The sequence below is a fragment of the Aphis gossypii genome, chromosome X (assembly GCF_020184175.1).
Source record: "Aphis gossypii isolate Hap1 chromosome X, ASM2018417v2, whole genome shotgun sequence".
NCBI lineage: Eukaryota > Metazoa > Arthropoda > Insecta > Hemiptera > Aphididae > Aphis > Aphis gossypii.
The window spans coordinates 18,462,680-18,485,982 of NC_065533.1; the positions used below are offsets into that span (position 1 = coordinate 18,462,680).

At 24.7% G+C, this 23,303-nt stretch overlaps 1 protein-coding gene across 1 annotated transcript; it reads right to left on the reverse strand.

The window, feature by feature from the left end:
- Positions 1-4,212: 4,212 nt before the first annotated feature.
- LOC126552407 (uncharacterized) lies at positions 4,213-14,044 on the reverse strand. The gene is made up of 17 exons (XM_050207106.1): positions 13,846-14,044; positions 12,876-13,262; positions 12,668-12,806; positions 12,517-12,596; positions 11,461-11,503; positions 11,166-11,356; positions 10,991-11,087; positions 10,469-10,610; positions 9,411-9,546; positions 8,704-8,869; positions 7,348-7,460; positions 7,096-7,284; positions 6,594-6,785; positions 6,379-6,519; positions 5,054-5,266; positions 4,922-4,995; positions 4,213-4,714 (listed from the first exon to the last, which is right to left on the reverse strand). The coding sequence occupies exons 1-17, from the start codon at positions 14,032-14,034 to the stop codon at positions 4,660-4,662; spliced, it is 2,547 nt and encodes an 848-aa protein (XP_050063063.1). The 5' UTR covers positions 14,035-14,044; the 3' UTR covers positions 4,213-4,659.
- Between the last annotated feature and the right edge of the window lie 9,259 nt (positions 14,045-23,303).

The window sequence follows — 23,303 nt, forward strand, 5'->3', positions numbered from 1 at the left end:
TTTTTTATGTATAATTATAAGTTTTTAATCATTGATATTAGATTAGAAAACCTAATTAAAACTTTTAATTTAAAAAAACATTTAATATTAAAAGTTTGCAATAAGTTCAAGCAATAATTAAATAATATCCACAAGCATTGGTATTATTCCGTGGAGTGCTATATTCATTTCTGAAAGAAATTGTAGATTTTTTATTTACGATAAGGTATCTGAGTTGTGAAGTTTTTTCATCAACAATAAGTGGAATAAATGAGTTCATATTTTGGTTGTGCGATATCTAAAATAAAATAATGTAAAATTTATAGTCACGGCTTGGAATTTTATACTATTAAAAGTATTCAAATATGCACATATATTATATGCACTACAAAACCTCAATTGTTCAAAAATACAGCTTAAATAAACTATTAATAACTTTTTTTTAAATGTATATTTTTCATAGTTCTAATTATTATAGTGTTTTGTTTTGTTAGTACAATTTTTAAAATTATTTTTATTAATGTTAAGAATGAATCCTTAAGAGTTTATTTACTGTTATTTGTTTACTTTTATTTGTAAGTTAAGATACTATTTTTTAATTAAATCTAATACTATAAGAAACATCTGACATTAATTTATATTAATTTTATTCATTGATTTTATATAATAGACTTAATGATAAAAGAATAATTATAATATTATAATGTATTCTTTTGTGATTGTATAAACATGCAAATTAGATAATGTGAAGTAAATTAATGAAGTAACATAATATTATAATGTAGTATCTATTTGAGCATTCCAAAACGATATTTAAAAAATATTAAAAGCATTAGATATGATCATCTCATATCAAACCAAGAATCGTTAAGCCCAACCTTAATACTTCATCATCAAAGTTTCTATTTTTACATTCTCTAAAATGAGTTTTAACGTCAAAACTCAATGAGGTTTTCACAATTTAATTAATTGTGTTTACTTATTAGTAGGGCTAGGATTTATATGCAATAAAAAATTGTAAAATATGCATTTTATTTACCAAAATATGCAAAAATATGCAAAAACAAATATTTATTATTTCTAGAGTATTATTATTTATCATAATTCAAAATTGTATTATTATTACATTAAAATATTGAATATTAGTTTATATTATATCATTATTACATGCTACTATAATGTGTTGTTTCAATAATTTTCAAATACAACATCCAGCGATTTGAACGTAAAATAGATTTATACTGACTAAAACTCCTTTCCACATCACACGAGGTTATTGGTGCATATTTTAAATAATGCGATTTATCCTGGAGTTAATCAATATCGATTTCTTAGATAGATAATATTTATACTTTATATTTATAATAATTCGACGGATAAACCAAAAATTATCGATTTTATGAAAAAAAACACCATTTAAAATTAACAATAAATTATAAAAATTTGAAAATTTAAGTTAAAAAAAGTCAAAATTCCAAAAATCTATAATATGCAATTATATGCATTGTGTTCAAAATATGCAAAAATATGCAAAAATAAATTGGTTCTATTTAAACGAGAATAAGCCAAATCGTGGACAAATCTGACAACCATTAAATTTGGACTTAAGGAAAAAAACATGCAAATGCATATAAATCCTAGCCCTACTTATTAGTTATGAATCAAACATTAGCAAACCTAATAAAAACTCTAAATTTTAAATAACATTAAACATTTAAATTTTATAATAAGTAGAGGTATGAAAAATTATTAAATTATAACTATATTTATTTTTTTATTAGAAGGTTTAGTAGTGAACTATTGAACTGTTGACGACTAACACTTTTTTAGTTGGAACTATGTGTTTATTTTATTTTTGACACTGAATGATTCAAACCTACTCAGTGGCGTAGCCAAGGGGAGGCTAAAGGGGCTATTGCCTCCCCCATTGGCTGTGTTTTTTATATTGTTTTGAAGTATTTAAATTTAAATACGGAAATTGTCTTAAAAAATATACTTATATATTTCTTGTTATTAGTTGTATAATAGAATAATCGATTTAAAAAAGTTTATTAATTTTTTTTTTGTTTTTGATTTTCAATAACTCAAGTTAAAAGTATTCAGCCCTCCAAATAAAAAAATTCTGGCTACGCCTCTGAACCTACTACACATGGATAACAATAAAATAAAGAATAAAAGTATTTTTTTATTGAACACAATTTTATTTATTATAAAGAATTTTTAAATTGAAACAAAATTGAATATTAAAGGGAAAATCCTCATATTGTAATGAGCCGGTCCTGGTGTAGATGGCTCAACACGATTTAACGACGAAGTCCACTTTGTCGTCTATCTTCTTCGGAAAGCGTAAGAAATTTGTAGTAAATAAACAACTCGGTTTTTATAAGTTTGAAAATCAAGTTATTTATTAACTGAGACAGAGTAAAATAATAATATTAACGACTAGCCCGATGTGTTGTTAAGTATAGAACAACGCCACCGGTCCATGCGTACTTGAGGCTTAACTATGTCTGAATCTTAATACTACCACAACCTTTTTTATATAAAACTAATCATGGACGTAGTCCCCGAATATACGTGTGTGTCATGGTAAACCGGAACACAAGTTTCGTGTTTACTACGACACGATTATTAAATGCGTATTAGCTTTCTAAATATTCATACAACTAGCTCTATAAATAATATAAATAATATACGTATCTTAATTCTACGAATTCATATAACAAGAATATAATACTAGATCTATAAATTGGATAGGTATATGAAATTATTGCAAATAGTATCAGCTCAAAGGTAATAAAAAATAAAGTAATAAAATAGTAATATGGTCGGATTACTACAATATTCATTCTCCGTGGAATTATTTTTTTCCATTTTACACTCACAGATTATAAGTCTATGGCCACTTTATAGTAATAACAAATCTGTTTTCTCGAGTAATCTTAGTTAAATTAATATATAAATATAATATTTCACACTCTGGTGTCCTGTACTCGTGTGCCTGTAGTATTAATTATAAAAAATGAAAAATGTGACATCACACCATATATGTAATATCAGTATACGGACAGTACGTTGCCCGTAACAGTTACAATAAAGTGAACTATTGATGTATCCGGGCGCATGGACTACTATTGTACGTTCCGGGCCGGAACAATAGAAAAACGTGTTATCTATAAAGAACAGCTTTTAATAAAAAATGTTATGAATTATTTTTATATAATATTATCAATTATATATCAGTTATATTTGTGATTATGCGGAAAGTTGTGTTTTGGTAGGTTTGTACCTATTTTGTTTTTGTTGGATTTTTTGTATGCGCTCCGGATCTCGTGTGTCAAAAAGGGAATTAATTAAGTTTTGTATGGGTTAGATTAGATTAGTTTAGGTCGTTCGTTCACGAGTTTGCCACTTGTTTTTATTTGTAGTTATATTGTATATTTTACTATATTGTACGAGTATTCTTTTTATCTATTCTATACTGTTGTTATTACATATTTATACTATAATACTATCCGTTGAGCTGGCATGGGCCAACTATTATTACTATTGCTGAGTCAAACAATTATATTATTATTATTATTCGTGTTATTTATCATTATATTTTATATTGTTATATAAAATATAATAAAATATATTGTTTTATATTATTATTATTATACTGCTTGTGGCACATAATTATTATTTTATATAAATTAATTGAGAAAAAGATTAAAACACAGTCCACTTTATGTATTATAATTCTATTATTTTTATTATAATCCTGTGATTTTCTATTATACCTTTAAAAAACAGTTAAGTCTACTAATATTGTTGGCACCTTCGGTATTAACAATGACAACAGAAAACTAGTAAAAATAATATAATTTATTGTACAAATACAATTCATGAGAGAAAAAGAAACCAGTAATACCATAATGCTAATGTTTTATTTAATATCGAAACCACCATGTACATTTTTATTGTAATTACTAGCAAGTCTCCTTTTTACACATATAGGACATAGGATAGTAAATTTTTGTTCATCAATTTTTTAGTGAGCTTTTGATATTGGAGTGAATTGACCTATTATAGGGGGAAAAAAAAGAAATAGGTATTACCTATAAGTTAAGAGCATTATATGTGTTTTTTTACAATATTTTAATTTTTAAGTAAATCATTATTTTCTAACATTTATCATACTCACGAATCACTTAACAATTCAAATATCGTAAAAAAACCAATGAGAACACAGATAATTTTCTTAACTAAAAGTTTGATTATAGGTCAATGTACTTAAATATCGAAACTAAAAGCACACTATTGAAACTGATGTACTAAAATTTAGTATGTCTCACATATGTAAGAGGAAGACAACTCATGCGGGTGCAAGGGCCCCAAAAAAATTTTAAGAATTAAAAATACCAGTTACAATACCTCACATTTTGCATAGTATATAGAAATATATATACATAGATAAAAACACATTCAACAAATCGGTTCTATGTGATAATATTAGGACTTTTAATTTTTATAATAATTTGTACTTAATTACACTTCAAGTGACAATTATATATTAAATAATATAATTTAAAATCAAAATAAAAGTATCTGGTAAACGAAGAACTTTTTGTTTTCTTGTTGCTTTACTTTTCTCTTTTTAAACTAAAGTCCATTGTTTTCCTTGCAATACTCTACAAATCATTCTTCCAATTTATTCTGGATTTGTGTTATTTGATTCATGATTACTTCAAAACTAAAAGTAACATTGGAAATGAATAAAATAATGCTTTTTTATTAGAAAATATAAGAATTGTTTTATGGTTATAGCCAAAAAGACAAAATTATAATAATAACCCACAACCATTTCAAAATTATTAATGGGTTTAAAATAATTATTTTATTCAATATCAAAATAATTAATCTTTATAGAAATAAAATAATTAAAAATTGTATAACTTACCATTTTTTGTTTATATTAATTTTGTCGTGTTCAGTATTCAAAAATAATGTGACATTCATTTTTTGAGAATCATCCTGTTAAAAAATTAAATTAAATTAAAGTTCATTAACACTTTGTTTATTTAAAAATTACTTCAAAATGTGGGTGATGAAACTGTGCTTCTAGCACATGATCATCAGTCATTTCAGCAAAAGATTCACTTATCTCTCGTGGATAATTCAATTCGCTAAAATTGTACAAACCACAATGTACTGCTGGAATAGGGTATGCTCCAAATTGTGATGCTAAAAGTCTTACATTTGTTTTTGATACTACTTTAATTGTTCCATAATCAACATATGATAACTAAAAAATAATGAAAATAACATGAATATTTTTGCCAAATAAATGAAGAATTTTGTTTATAATAACAATAGGTTTTTAACAACATTAAAAAAGAACCAATAGGTTACAATTAAAAATAGTTTAAAATTTAATAAAGTGTTTACACATAAAATATCAATAAAAATATGTATTATATTATGTAAAAAAAAATAAATATATTTATGATATTCTAGATGGAATGGTAGATTCATTATATTATTGAAATCCTGAACTTTTTCCTTCCTGAAATTTCTTAGTATGAGTATGTACTATCAAGACTATAGTTGCTACGGTAATTCCTAAACAAACGTTTTTACAAAATATTACAGTGTATAGAAGATTAAATAACTTAACTTTAATAAGTATTCAAAGAATTATAACTATTACTCTGCAAAAGTTTAAAACCAGTTTCCACGCCAAATAAATTATTTTAAATGAAAATACTTAGTTAGTAGTACTAACCATTTACTACTAGTTATATTTTATTTAAAATTTATTATATTCATGGATGGTGTATTATCATTATATTTTACTTTTCATGTTTCATATAGAGTTAAAAGTATTATAAATCAATTACTAATTACACATATCTAGATACTATGCTCTAAAACCACCTTAAAAAATACCAGATGTTTAATTTGGTTTTAGAAAAAAAGCAAATAAATAAGTCAGGTCTTAGACAGGAGGTCTCTATGTCACCTGTCCTATTTAATTTATCATTACGATATTTGGAATCTTTAAATGGAGGTACACTCTGGAAACAGTGCAGCTGACAGCGAGAAGCGGAAAATTGGTTGAAAACGGGATGGTCCTAGTGTTCACTTATACACAAGAAGAATGTATTAGACCATTTAATATTTCCTACTTTTATTAACAAATATGGTGTATTCAACACACATTCCCTAATAATTTGTATCCAATGCTTTATTTAATTACTTATTATAAGTGTGTATTGTGTAAACTTGAATTTTATGATCTATGGTTTAAAGTTAGCTAAATAAGTTTCCTATATAAATATTAACTTGTAAACTAAAACAAATTGTTAACAACTTATAGATTAATATTAACTATAAACGTATAAAAATCTTAGTTACTTTCACATTTTCTTCATCAACAATATTTAAAACCATAGCCCTGAGCCACAGATTAGAATCTTCATAGCATGAGGCACATGGCAATTCTGGAAGAATAAGCCTTGGTATAACTTTATATTTTTCTTCATTTTTTTCGTAGTACTCTCTATAACAATATATAAGTTACAAAGCTATAAAGAACAACAACATAACTACAAATCAATGAAATAATAAACCAACTGCAATGTGTCCATGAATTTATTCAGATTATTGACTTCTGCTTCTAATTGAATATAAAATGAACTTGGGTTGTACACTTCAGAAACTATGATTTTTGCTACCTTTTGGTCGTTCAACTTAATTTTAGAATACCTAAATTTCCCATTGCAGATATCCTTTCCAGTGTAATGCAATAAAAAATCATCAGCCTGTTCATAATACAAAACAATTTAGTAAAGCTTCAAATTATATTTTTATAATTACAACACAAATTAAATACATTTAAAATCAATTTATTGAAATTTATTTAAGTTCAAAATATTGATTAAAATCATTAAAACATCATTTAAAATAAAAATTGAATTATTATTTTCAATATTTTTCATAACTGTTCAACAAAACATAAAAATTATTGTAAAATCAAAAGATTTACTTTTTTATGAAAAGATAAAACAAAACATAATAATATGTATTATCTTAAAAGGTAAAAGCTGTTTTATTACATACCATTAATAATACAATGGAACTGTTATCTTGGTGGTTTATTACGTCTACATTTTTATTTTTAAAACATTCTGCATAGGCAAAAGGATCTATTGTAAACAGCTGATTATTTTCTATTTCAACCATTTTGTCTAAAGATTCAAACATGTGTTTTTCAGAAGAATAACCATACTTTAATGGTTCATAAGCTCGGCCATATTCTGCCTAAAAAAAATATAAAACTAAAATATTTGTTGTAAATAAAAACTATTTATTTTAATATATTACACAGTATAAAGACATCAATTCATTGAATTTGACACCATTCCAATGCTTATTAAAGAAATGAGAAAGATTATACAATATAGTCTTCGGAATATTTTTATAATACAGTGATGGATCTGAAAACAAAAAAATTGTTTATTAACATATTTATTTTAATTATATATTTTATACATCAGAGGTGGCTTGAATATAATTTTTAAACACACAGTATATTACAATGAAAACATTTTGATGCATCATTAGATAGTTAAGTTTCTTGGATAGTCAATTAAGATGAGATACAATTAAATTAACATTTTAAACTGTTACATAAAATGTACTTTGTATATCTTGTATATTATGCTTAGATAATAATGATGAAAGTTAATTAATAGGACACAATAACTATACTGGTTAGTTGGATTACACTAAAAATAAATATCTACTGTATGTAACTACTATAATATTATTTAAACGTTATTCAACTTGTGTGTTTAGATTATTCAAAATTTTAACAATATTCAACTTAAGCATTTATTATTATTCAGAATTAAAACATTATATAACTTTTGCGTTTATAATTATTCAGAATTTACATACCTTTTTTAAGGTAAAAGTGCATCACTATCAGCTATTGGCCAAAATTATTTTATCAATACCTACACATTAAATTTTAAAATAAAATCTAATCTGGGATTTGTTCGAATGGGGCAGATACGGAATAAAATTAATTCGTGGATTTAATAAAAATAGATCGCATAGACTTAATATTTCTTTGAAACCAGTATCATAATATTTAGAACTATCAAATAATTAGAAATTATTTTTTTTTTTTTTAATGGTGTACTATGAAGAAATAATGTTTCGCGTTATGTTTTGTCTAATGATATATTATAATATATTTTGTTAATTTTTACGTTTTGTTTTGTGTTATTTAATGATTTATGTCAAATATAACGTTATAATCATAACGTAATTATAACTTTACTATATTTTACTAACTTAATTATAACTAATTTTTTTTTTCTACTTAATTTTTAATTTTTAAGTCTTGCTTACATATTTATAACCTCGTATTTAATAAATTACAAAACATGAAATTATGAACTGAACTCCCTGCTTCCAACATAAATTTCGCTTAAAGAGAGTAGGTATTGAGTAATAATATATCAATGAATGCTATTTTATCAAATATGTTATTTAATACTATCATTTTTGATCTCAAATAAATCTAATTATTATTAGATACTAGTTATATATATATGTAGCTAATATATTTTAATTATATTACATATACATATACAAGAACATATTCAGTGGGGCCCATTATATTCTTGAAAAATAAATAAAAATAAATAAATATACATTCACCATACTAACCTTCTAAGTTATTTTCTAGTTCACTTCGTCTATCAGCTTCAAATAGAATACAATCATTGTCATCATCAGTTACTTTTACATAAAATACAGATGGTAACTTGTATGCCATATCTCTCATACTTCTGAATCCATATTCAAAAAAATTAAAATGACTGTTATATTCCTTCTATAAAATAATTAACCAATAGATTAATCTTGAATGATTTAATAAATCATTAAATCTAATCAAATTAATTTCAAAGCAAAAAATTTTTATTATATCTTTTAATGATACAAATGTAGGTATCTATTTTAATATATAAATTTTAACTAGTAAAGAAATTTATGTGATATTTTTAAATAGAACCATGTACTAATAAATATAATATAATAAATAATAATAAGTCATTTCCTAAATTTTAGTAATCAACAAAATGGATGCCATAAAATGCAAAAGGACCCACTAGGATAACAATATAATGGTAATATGGAAAATTTTATCAAAGTAACCCTGAAAGCAATGACCTGGCTGGATTTTTCAGATAATGATATTTAATGTAACATGATGTTTAAATCTAAAAATATTTATTCACGTCAGTAAAAATATTTTATTTTATCTTTTATTGAATACTAAAGTAATTTTATCTACTACTAACTTTCTTTATATGTCATATGAATATGAATAAATTATAAAAAAAATGATTTCATCACTTTAATCAAATACTTACACCATAAATATCCATAAAATCATTACATAATATACCATCTTTGTGTTTACTTAAAATTCGGCGCATTTTAACTTTCATTGTATCTAATACTGTATCAGAGTCATACATTTCATATGAATCTATTGATTTTACAGAACTGAAATGAAAAAAGAAAATCAGAATAATCAAAATTATATTTTGGAGAAATATAGGATTATATAACAAAATTGCTTTAATAAACACATGTTATTTCCAGATTAAATACCATACAAATTTATAAATAATACAAGGTGCTTTATTTAACGTAAAATATTCATTATTTCTTAAAAACTAACATTATTTAAAATAAATTATATTTTAAATAATTTTAAACCATCGCCAAATAGTGTTTCGGAATAAAAATTATAATTTTTGTTATTTTGTACTTTTATAATTTTTTAATCTGTATTTTTAATTCCTTGTTCACAAAATATATATAGGAAATAAAAATATCAGTTGCCAAAAATTTTCTACTTTGGAATAAGGAATTAAAAAATGACATTAAAATATAACAAAAACATATTTTTTAGAAAAATGTAGTACAACCTTAAATTATGTAACAAAAATATATTTCGAAAAATTTATCGATTTTTTAAAAAATAAGTGACTTACATTAAAAAGATTACCCAACATAGTTAATAAATGAGTATAATATTTATGATTAAGTTGTTACAGGTTACTAAAAATTTGAAAATAATATAATTTTTTAATTACAATTGTATTTAAAAAAGAATCTATATGTAAAAATTTATATTACTTAAAAGCCATATTACAATAAATATATCTATACTTAAATTGTTACCAGAAATGTTTTAATAGTTTTTTTTAACATTTTAATTTTAACTTATGTATTTATTTTTATATTGAGTAATGTAATGTCTTTAACATTTGAAATATTCCAATTCCAATAATATTTATTTATATACTATACTATTAGGATATTAGATCAACTCTACATTAATTCCAATATTTAATCACAAAACTAAATTTAAAGTAAGGATTAAATCTAAAAGAATTTTAAAATAATATATTATACTTACTGTGATTGGTATGAGTTATCAACAAGAGGATATTTATTCATCTGATAACTACTTTCATTTGATAAATATTCAGATTTCAACTTGCTGCTATTTAACATTGTGTTTCCTGAATTGGTAACAGCAATATTGTTATTAAATATGGCTTAAAATATAAATAATAAATTAATATTAAATATTTAGTATAACATTAATAATATCAAAGGTTAGTTTTAAAAAAATGATAATTTTAGGATATTAAAGATATTTTATACTATACATAATTTCAATATTTTACATTAAAATTGATTTGTCTTAGAACTCATTTATATGAAAATGATATAAAACATATATACATAAAATTTTAATAATAAAATAACATTTAAAATTATTTTACATATTTTAAAAACATTTTTAACTATGTTCTAGAAAAAACTAGTAATTAAATTAATTTATTATTGTTTAGTAAACATTATTTTTAAAATCATTTCAATAAATATATAATGCAATGCAAGTCAACTATAAATAATTACTTTTATGACTTACATGCTTTATTAAACTGTTTTCTAATATTTGTTTTTGGTTCCAATATAATTTGTTTTTCTAGACTCACAACACTGTTGGTGGAACATTGATCTTCCAACTATAAAAAGACAATTTTTATATATACTATTATACTTAATACTATAGAAAAATATTCTTGAATTAAAAAAATAATTACTTTAAATATATGTGGATATAGACGAAAGAAATCCATGTATGTTCTACAAAAAAAATTTTTTAATGGAAAGGTATGACCATATTCCTCTTGAAATATGGATAACACTTTATTTATAGTAATTGGTTCATTAGATCTAGATATAATAGCAACAATGGCACTTTTATAATCATCCTTTTGTATTTTTAAACAATCTAGATACACAATAATAACCTCATTTTAAAGAATATTTTATAAATTAAGGTTCACATAACATTGTTTATATTAAAAAAATAAAATAAAATTGCTAGGCACTTACTTTTCGTGTCATTATTTTCTTCACATTTTTTTTCGGACACAATCTAGACAAATTGTAAAAAAATAATATAACTATTAACAAATGGTTTCTGTATAAATTATAAATTTATATATTATATTTTTAAAGACATTGATCGGTTAGGTTCTTAACCTAAGCTACCTAGAATAAAATTAATTTCTATCAAAATTAGATTTATATATTATCTAAAACAACTTAATTGTTTATCAATCAACAGAATTTATAATTGAACCATAGTTATAAGTATCAAAAATAAATCTCAGTTTATATTTTATAATGAATTGGCGAAAGAATCATAACCGAAATATTTTGATTTAAATAAAAAAAAAATTTGTACATTAAGTATGTTTAATAAGATTATTTGTAATTAAATGAATAGTTGTTTTTTTTTTTTTTTTAACTAACTTAACTAGTTGAAACCGAGTAATATAGTTAAGCTCTAAAAAATAAGCACAAAATTTATCAATTAAATAAATTAAAGAGATAAATCAAATAGCTTTAGAACTTTCCGAAAATATGTTTTATGAAACAATTTATTTTAAAAATTTGACAGGATAATTCAACAATATGAAGAAAATAAATAAATTTTAAAAAAGAGGGAATGTAATCCGTCATTCTATGATGAGTATATTAAATGCAAACAATTTGAGGACAGTGGTAAAATACGATTGGCTAAATTGATTAAAGCTTTGATCTTATTGTAAGAGGGGTATAGATTAAAATTGCTGAAAATAAGAAAGCACAATTGTACTAAAAACGTATTATTCTCCATTGACAAACCAAGGAATATAACGACCAAACTTATCTCATCGAACATCATTCCAAGTTTCTATATTATGTATACAGTCCATAATAAAGTTTAACATTTAAACTTGAATAAGGATTTCAAAATTTAATTAATTATGTATACTTATTAGTTTTTGATCAGTAATCATACATTAGGAAACCTAATTAAAAACTTTAAATTTTAAAGAACATTTAATACTAAAACTTTAAAATGAGTACAAGCAATACTTAAATAATATTAATTATATTTACTTCATGATGAGACGGTTTAGAAGTGAACTGCTGAATTGTTGACGACATACATTTATTTTCAATATTATCTTGAGTTGGAACTATGTAAATTATATGTAATTAATGAACATATGCATAAAGAATGTAATAAAAAAATTTTTTAGATTATTACCTTTAAGATGTACTCCTTGTTTATCAATATAAATAAAATATTTTAACATATTTATAGATTCTTCAATATGACTTGTACCCATTTTTTTATAATCCGGATGATTTATTAGAAAATTCTTTAACATAGGAATGCTCATTCGCTAAAAGACAATTAAAAAATATTTTTGAATAAAATAATTATAATTGTTAATGTTGGAAACATAACTTACTTTTGAAGTATTACACAGATTTTCTACATCGCTCCTGAGTCTTGTTGTTACAGTACCATTAGGTTTTGAGTTTACAGATTTGAGTTTTACACGATCATATCCACGAGCATTGGTAGCATACCTTGGAGTGCTATTTTCATACCTAGGAGTGTTATATTTATGTATAGTAGAAATGGTATACTCATTTCTTTGATTATCAAGATTGTTAACACAAAATTTATAATTGGCAGAGGTCGGCAAGTGATTATTACTACTTCTTAAAGTAGAAATATTTTTTTTAGGACGCTGCTTTTTTGTTTTTTGATTTACGACAAGTTCTCTGAGATGTGAAGTTTTTTCATCAACAATAAGTGTTACGAATGAGTTCATGTTTGGGTTTTGCGGTATCTAAAATAAAATAATGTACACTATAGTTAATTCAACATCGAATAAAATATTCTATATACCATGCAGTAGTAAGATTAAAAGCTGTATTTAATGCATAATAATTTTTTATAGCAATCAGCGTCATTTTTCATGATTTACTACCCTTAGCAACCAGATAATTAGATCTAAATACAACTATTTTGTGTAATGACAGAAGTTCCCTCAAAATTAAATAAACAAATTAACTATGATTATTTGTTGTACAAATTTATTGAATGCAGTTACCTAAAATAAGCTCTGACAATCATCTAAAAAAGTATTGCAATTTCAATATTAAAAAAAAAATATTAAAATATATAAAAAAAAAAAAAAAAAAAAAAAAAATTATTATTTTATTATTATATAAAATATAATATTATAAATATATAATATAATATAATATAATTATATAATAATATAATATATATAATATAATATTATTATATTATAAATATATATATTTATTATTATTATTATTTTATTATTATATATTTTATTATTATTATATTATTATATTATTTTATTATTTTTTTAAATAAATATTAAAATATTTTTTTCTACTTACTCTAAGAACATCAGACATATTTTCTAGTAGCTCATAAATAGTCTTGAATCCCAAATGCTCAAATGATAAATTACAACCTTCAAAATTAGAGTAGTCACTTGATATTTGCGATATTGTCACTTTACCCGGAGAGCTTGTTAAAATACTCCGTATAACCATCTTCAAGTAATTTAAATCTGGTTGTTCCATGGTGCATATATTAAACACCTATACAAAACAAAATAATTATAATCATTATTATATTTCTAATTTTTGTACTGCAGATGAAATGTACTTTCAAATTTGTAAGTTTAAGTTATTTTAAAATTTCATACATTTGTAACAATTATAAATAAAGGACAAATTAGATTAAACAAATGTCGAGTAATTTTACTTTGTAAATTTAAAATTATTAAGTAAATTGTGAATTAACTTTAATTGATAAATTTGAGATGCTAATAAAATATTAGATTAATAACGTTAAAATATCAGTTAAAAAATGTTAATGGTATTATCATAACCTAACACGAGTGTACGAACGGTTAAACGTCAACGCTGACGGGCGTCAACAAATTCGCAATAACGTACTAAATTAAAATGCCAACACAGACGGTTGTCAAGACAAATGCAAAAAAATGTACGAACGGCTTAAAGCCAACGCAGGACTTCAACACAACTAGACCTCGAAAAACAAATAGAGTCGGCATAAAAAGATGACGACACTAAAAAATGCTGTTACAACTAACATAACCTCCACAACACGGCGTTATCAACATTGACAACAATATAATCTCTAAAACGATTATTTGCGCTAACTTATTTTGTAAAACCGCGTGAAAGCGTAATTGCAATATAATACCCGTAAAATATTTAACAATCTCATTAATTATATTGTCTTATCGTTATTCAGTTGCAATTAATCTAATGACCATTTTCAATATTTTTGAGCACTGTTTGTATTGAATAATACAATTACATGCACACACACACACACACACACACACACACAAACAACACAAACAATCCTTGTAGAAGCGTTTCTCTAGTCAGGAGTAAATAAGAATTAGAATAAGCGAAAAAATATAATATAATTAAATGAAAATCATATTACCGTCAATGGGTGTGATAGTCTAATACTTACAATTGAATCCAAGCCTGGCCGCGGATAATCCCTGTGTTGCGACAGTGAACATGTGAACAGATGAGTCGTCTGAATTTCTTTCAGGCCAAAGCAGGCAAAATGCATTAGTCATGGCCGCCGATGCGCGCGCAACTATACCAACGAGTGGGTGGTGGTAACCGCGGTAGTACATAACCTCACTTTTCACCACTACGAAGCTCAAAAATTACAACAATTATAATAACTAAATGACATGCAATATACCTTAATTTTAATTTATAAATTAATCAGTGGTACCCATTTCGCAAACATGGTCATCGCTCACCTTATCACAAAAAACTAAAATTGTGACTGCTATACTTTATACACTATTTTCTTTACAGCCCTGTCTCCGACCTGGGGTATTCACTTACAGGGAGTTACTGGCTGCTAGTCGTATAGTGTAGTCTATAATCTACGAATCTACCAATAAGCGTGTTGCGTGTATCAGTCATTCTTCTAGTTATTATATTTATTTTATTTTAAAGTGATTGAATTTTATTAGAACCTAGTTGTATTAGATGTAATAACGGTGAGCTATTTTTTCTAACGGACCTCCCTTCCTCTGGAGCCCTGGGCCCGTGGCATTTGCCCGTTGTGCCACCCTATCAGTTCGCCAATGATTATAATAATAATTCAGTTACAATTAAATTATATTCTTTGTTTCTGCTGCAGGTATATAATATTATAATATAGGTACGTTATTTTAGAATATTATATTGAAATGTATTTTGAAATATTTTTACTACTTTATCGGTATATCTACGCAATTCATATGATAGAGTTTAAGTGTTCGACGTCGGTGTCGTGAGTTAGTGCGTACCTAATACCTATTACATTTATGTATACTTAAGATCTAATGAACCGATTAGCGATTTTCATGATTTGTTTTTCAAATGCAAATCGCTAAACGGTATGCAGACGAGCCATCTAATGAGAATGATGCCGGGTTAAACTAATAAATTTTTAAAAATCTTAACATTTTTGTTTTCACTAGGTAGTAGAAAAATCAAATATTTCACTAGGCAAACAGCACCCCAGTAAAGATATTTTGCCATTACCAAAACATAAACTAAAATATCCTCAAGTCATTTCAATGTTTAACTACCTAAATTATAAGAAGTAACGTGAACTATATTATGTGAGAAAGTGTGTTTACAACTTAATTTGAATGCACTAAGATTTTGGTATAAATATTTTCATTTTGTTTTACAGAACGATGAAACTAGCCAACAACAAGGACTCATTATTTCTTATTCAAATTGTTATTTTTACAATTTTTATTGATATTTTTTCAATTTATTTATTATAATTTTAAGCATATTTGGATTGGATTCAACCCTTGCACTTCAATAAATAAACATTATGTATCCGAAGAATTGGTAATAGCAATAAGCTTGAGTTTGTAGTTAATATGGGTAGCTCTAAAAAAGCACAATTAAATTGTTTTAAATAATATCTTCTTATTATACTTATGTTCTATATTAAATATTAGTTTTATTTTTATTTATTATACTAATGATATAATATATTTCAATGTTTACTAATACATTTTATGATAATTATAGGTTATTATAAAGTTTGGGATAGTATTGAGAAAGCAATTTCCGCGGCACCGCCAGTTCCAAAAAGAAAAAAAAAGGTTATTATTAAGAAATTATTGTTGATTATACAATTTAATATAATTATATTTTTCTTTATTAAATCCATTAGTAGAACCATTGAGTATAGATAGTATAGAGAGACCATCTTGCCTATATTATGATACGTATTGAATTAGTTCACCAGAACTGTCAATAGAGCGCGCGCCGTGTTTTAATGAAAATATAAAAAAAAATTATAATTAAAATTATATTATAGACTATAATAATATAATAAAATGTAATTGAAATTGTGTAATATTGTGCAGTTGACACCTCTACGTAATTTACGTTTCATCACCATAATATACTTTGCGATACAACGTTGCCTAATTTGGTCATAAATTCCCGTTGCCATTTACAACCTAAATGTATGAATTAATGGACATATTATTTTATTTTCCGATTTGCGGCAAGCGCTGGCTGTGGTCGCCCGTCCACCCCACCCGTCCACCCAGTGATCTGTGCGTCGTGAATCTTGCAATTTGCATCCCAATTCTCAATATCTCGGCGGCCGCATGTGTCGTCCTTTATGCTACGATATCGTTGCCCGTTGGTGACCACCGTTCTTCGGGCTCCGATCAAGCGTCAAAGAACATAATATTGCACGGACACAATCTTTAACACTCGTATAAAGTCGAATATTCGTATATATTTAATTTAATAATTTACCTAGTTGATCATAAATCATATTGTCGATATTTCTCTCATGTTTCATGATTTAATCATTTATAAATAGTTGCTATACACCTAGACCTAATAACCGAAAGTATCTTCTGGATACTTATAATGGATCATATTATTTTCGTTATATCGTCTTTATTAATTATAAAGTAAAATCATATATTTTGATGAAATAAACAAAATGTTATTTCATTTAGATTTCAACGTCAGTTAAAAATACAATGAATACTCGTCGACTTCAAATGTTCTACAAATACTTATATTGACATTTTCTTAAATATATTTAATATATTATTAGCCATTAGATAATATTATATTATAATTGTTATTTATTGAATAAACCGTAAACGAATATTTACATTATTTTCAACTTTAAATAACTTAACCCTGAATACTATATACCTAAATACAAGCTGAATAGTTTATATTTTTTTTTTTTACTTTCTACGATTAATTTTACTATTGGTACGTTTGAATAATAATTTAAAATAAATAATAAATAATTTGTACATTTTTTGATTTTTACGAAAACACTGAGAATTTTACGCAAAATCAGTTTTTGAAAAAAAATAACCGAATATAGATGAAATTTTTACTGAATATATTTTATGTTACTACCCTACATTTTCAAAATATTGGGACTTTTTTTGAGCTATTTATAAAGGCATAAGAAAATGTCAAGTATTATTATTTTTTTTTAATTACCTACCTATTGGTGAAACAAAATTTTTGGTTGGTCAAAAAAATTGAAAATGTATTACAACGTTTCTCATACGTTGATGTAAGTAGAAATTAAAAAAAAAGTTCCGTAAATCCACTATCATTTTTTATGAGCGTCTTAAGTCAAAATTTTTACAAAATTCATCAAAAACACGTAAATTGGCATATTATTTTGAGTTAGAATTTCATAAAAAATTTCCTATTTATATCTAAGATATGAAATTTTCATACAAGACTCCCCTAAGAGTTTTTCTACATTAAAAAAAAATGGTTTATCGGAACTCAATTTAATTTTTTACGAGCGTTTGAAGTTAGACATTGGATATTATACCCGTAAGGCCTTAAATTAACCAAATTTCATACACCGATTTTCTTCTTTTGTTGTTATTCAAAAACGACAAAAACTATTAAGTAATATTATAACTGTAGGTACTTGAAATTTTCATCAAATGTTTATATTATCATTTTCTATACATGATACAAATTTCAAAATATTTTGACAATAGGATCCTCATAAGTGTGTGTTGTCTCCATCTTACAAACGCGTGACATACCAAATTTACGCTCAGAAATTCAAGTTTTATGCTGTTAGCTTAAAAATTAGAGGGATCGATCTATTATGACACTTGATGGTTAGAACATTATCTGTGTCTTGTTGGAAGTTTTTTTTACGATAATTTAGTTTTTAAGTGAGTTATGAGCATTTTTAATTTTAATTTATTATACACACATAACTCAGTACTCACTTAAAAACTGAATTATCTTAAAAAAAAATTTACAACAAAACACAGATAATGTTCTTACCATCAAGTTTATTGCTTCATATTTTTATTATATTTTAATGGTTTTTTGTCAAACTATATTTCAATTATTATCCACATTCTACACAGGAATTAAATATACCTACTTTTAATTTTGTTTTATTTGTTAAAAATAAATAAAAACTTTTTTTAATTAGAAGATTATTTGTTACTATACAATTTTGGTTGGTTATTATTTCTCGCGAACGAAGCGAACGGTTTTGTAAAATTGGGGTAAATATTATGTTACTGATACATTTTGTACGAGGCCACTCTTATTGATTTACCGACTTTCTTTGAACCCTTAAATCCGCCACTGCCTCTTGCTTAACCAAACATAAATACATAATAATGAATAATGATTAATGATATTATCATTGATTATAATATTTATAAAGTACACTTGTATTTATAATCAATGATGTTATCAAAAATTTCATGTATACAGAATATAGGTATTTCCGGAAAGAGACCAGGGATTTTCATTTTTCGTATAAAGAGAAATACCTAATTCGCCTGTGCGTTGTGCGACCTTGCAGGCTGCAGCGCATGGGCTGTGTAGTGTGTGTCACTGGCGGGCGAGTGGAGAATCGTCTCCGAGCTCTATCGGAGTATCTGTCTGCGTGTGAAATACTGAAATATTTTCAATGAAAACTTTGTAGATAGGTAAGTCCTAAGTATTTATTATTGTAATAAATTAAAATATTATGTCATCATTAAATTGTTTACGTTTCTATTAAATGTTACATACTAAGAAATAATGATTTCTTAGTTAAATTCAAATAAATACAACTTTTTAAATTCTCAATTTTTTTGTAAGAAGTTATCATAACATTCATAACCAAATGAAAACTATTGAAATTGTAGCATGTACCTAATCTAAAATATGTATGGTGTTATTTTTTAACCATATTTTCCTGTTATTTCCTTAAAATGTACAAGTATAGATCTACACAAATTTCATACATCATTATTTTATCTTTATTTTTGAAGTTTAAACAATTATTTATTATTGGTAGGTATTAAATTTTGAATTTTAATTAATTATTAAGATTTTAGATAATATAATAAAATTTACATTCAAAAAATCAACATTTTAAATTTAAGTGATTATATACATAGGTGGATTAAATAAATTATAAATTATAAATCTGTAAAATTTGATAATAAATTATAAAGTAAAATAATTTAATAGAATTAACACATATTTTAAACATTTAAGATTTAAAAATATATTAATATTAGGTACATCATAATATTGGTTCAATTTAATAAATTACAATTAATGCAAATTAAATTTGTACATGACATATAAAGAATAAGAATAACAGTATAAAACTGAATAACAAAAAATAATTATAATAATAACAAAGATAATAATAATATATATTAAGCACTTAATAATATAATAAGCAAAAACAAATATTATTAGGTACCTACGTACCAATTCGATATTTAAATTAAAAAAATTTATGAAACAACAATAATAAAAAATTAAATTTGTACATGACATATAAAGAATAATAATAACATTAATAACTGTATAAAACTAAATAACAAATACATAACTATAATAAAATTAAGCACTTAATAATATATTAAGCAAATACAAATATTATTAGGTACGTACCAATTCAATATTTAAATTTATGAAACAACAATAATCAAAAAATCCTTATTTATGTTGAAGTATACTTAATTTAGAGTTTTGTTTTCCTTTATTTATATTTTTAACATTATCCATAGACCATTTGCATTCTTTATAGATTCGAATAGAAAATAAATTATTTAATATAAATTTTTTTTCTTTTTGACATATATTTTCTAATAAACTGTTTTTTATTTTTTTTTCAGCCATGTTTATTAATGAAGATACCAAATTTTTTTTCCATTTTATATTTTCATAGTTATTTTGAAATACCTTCAGACTTTCATATACAAAATCTACTAATTCTTTAGTAGGTGCTTTTAAACCCATATCTATAGATGTCCATTCAATATGATCAAATGTTTTGTGTAGTATAAACAATTGATCTTTATCTACGAGGCTTTTATTTGTACTGATTAACTGATAATAACATTCATTACATTGGAATTTTTTGAAACATTTCATACCTAAATACCCTGCGTAATATTCTAAGGAACATTTTTCTAATGACAAAGAAGACATTGGTAGTGATTTATTTTCCGTACAATCATATGACGTATCTTCTGAATCACTAGAAGAGTCATAGCCTTCACTAGAAGAGGCTATGAAAGTAGTTTTTGGTACGTCCACATCTTTATCTTTTGGTGTATCATCAATGAGTAAGTCAGTTAATATTTCTGGTGTTAAAAAATTGTCTTCATCGTCCTCACAATTTGATTTTTCAGATGCACAATTTAAAAGACAAAAGGAACAAATACTTGCAAAACCACATCTGAATGATTTGCTAGTTGGATTTCTATTGTACCCACAGCGTTGTCTGAAAATTGAAAATAAATTTTCAAGTGCATCTTGACAAAGTCTATTTGTCAGAAGGAAGAATTTTGTTGGTGATGGATTTGTACTTTTTTCATGTTCATAAAGTTGCAAAACTGCATTCAAAGACCAAACAAACCCAGTGAAGCATGGTGGAATATTATTTTTGGTATTTGACTGATTTTTGAAACATTGTTTTTTAATATTTTTAAACATTTCCAATGCTTCATAAATAATTGATAAGCCCTTTAAATTTCTTTCACTTAGCGGTTTTTTGTATGGGTTTTTATCGTATAAATTTTTGCTATTCAGAACATCAAAAACATTGTTTAACTGAAGGAAAAAATTTGCTGTGTCTTGTGCTGTGGAAGAAATTAATTCACCGGTTTCAATGGCAGTTTTAATTGCTGCACTGAAGGTGTTGCTGAAAACTTGTAATGCTAGTTTACAACTCATTTTCTGCCATGGATTCGGATACAAATGCCGTTGATCAATTTTACACATTGCTCTTGTCGTTTTGCTACATGAGTCAATTTTATATGTTTCACGGAAATCATTGAAACATATTTTTTTCTCCCCTTCATTTGTTGTGAGTATGATATTTCCTGTAAGCAGATTATTTCTAATGCTTTTCATCAAATGAGGAATATCATACATTAAGAAAATTTTTTTAGAGTTAATTACTGTATACGGATTTTCAGGAGTCCCTCCAAGCATGGAAAACATTTTGCGGTTACTTGTACCTTGATCACACGTAATTATACTTGGTGAAAATCCAATTTCACATAGTTTCACAATGCTACTTCTTGCAATGTTGGCCATTTGATCACCTGTGACTCCAGTACTACTTATGAAGTAAGCAAAAGGTAGTTTCCATTTGTTATGAAGTCCACGGATCATTACAACAAGAACAAGTTTTGCAGACTTTTCTGATCGACCCAAATGCCCTAGATCTTCATAGCCCTCAATGAAATCTAATGATTTATTATATTCAAGACACGCTTTTATTGACATTTCATCAATTAACAATAAACTTTGAATTGAAGCAATTAAACCATAATACATAAACTATACTTAAATCTATTATTTTCAGTATTTAGGTACTTAAAATGTGTATACCTAATATTTATTTTCATATTATACTACAATGAAATTTTATTAGCAATCAAGACAAATCTGAAATTGTCTAGATACTTTTAGCAAACATGTATGTATTGATTCATTATATTGATTATTAATAATAAAATGTGTATGGTACAAAACCAACAATAATAAAATAATGCATTCTAGCTAGACTGCCATTTATCTTAATATCAATAAAATATAAATGTAACGAAAATTTAGCAATTGGTGTATTATTTTGTAGCTAGGTAGCCTAATGTCAGATGAATAACAATGTTTGTATCTTAACTTTGAAATTTTAATAATTATGTGACTCTCTAACACACTTAACATGACAACAGAAAAATAATAAAAATAAAATAATTTATAGTACAAATACAATTTTGAAACCAGTAATACCTTATAGCCAATGTCTTATATAATTTATTTAAATTAGATTCAACATACATAACTATTTATATGATTATAATAAAATCTGGCTCATAACCTAATAATATTTGAGACTAAACAATCATAACTTTTTCATTGTAATTAATAACACAAATTAAATAGCTTAAACATACACCAATAATTTCTAAGCTCCGTTCAAAAAATAACAATTATATTTAGCAGCTCAGCTCTTTCTTATACAATTACACATACACTCATAATTTAGTATGGAATATGGACATTCCATCTATTTTAACATGAGTTTTATACTTTAACAGTTCATTATAATAATGATTTAAATGCATAACACGAAAGTCAAGAATTTTAGAAATATTGCAATAAAAAAAAAAAACAGAAAAATAATAATTATAACATAATAAGCCCCTGGTAAAACTAATAAAAATATAATAGTTAATTACATATTAATTCATAATATGTGTAGTTTTTCTTTTTTGTAAACCACA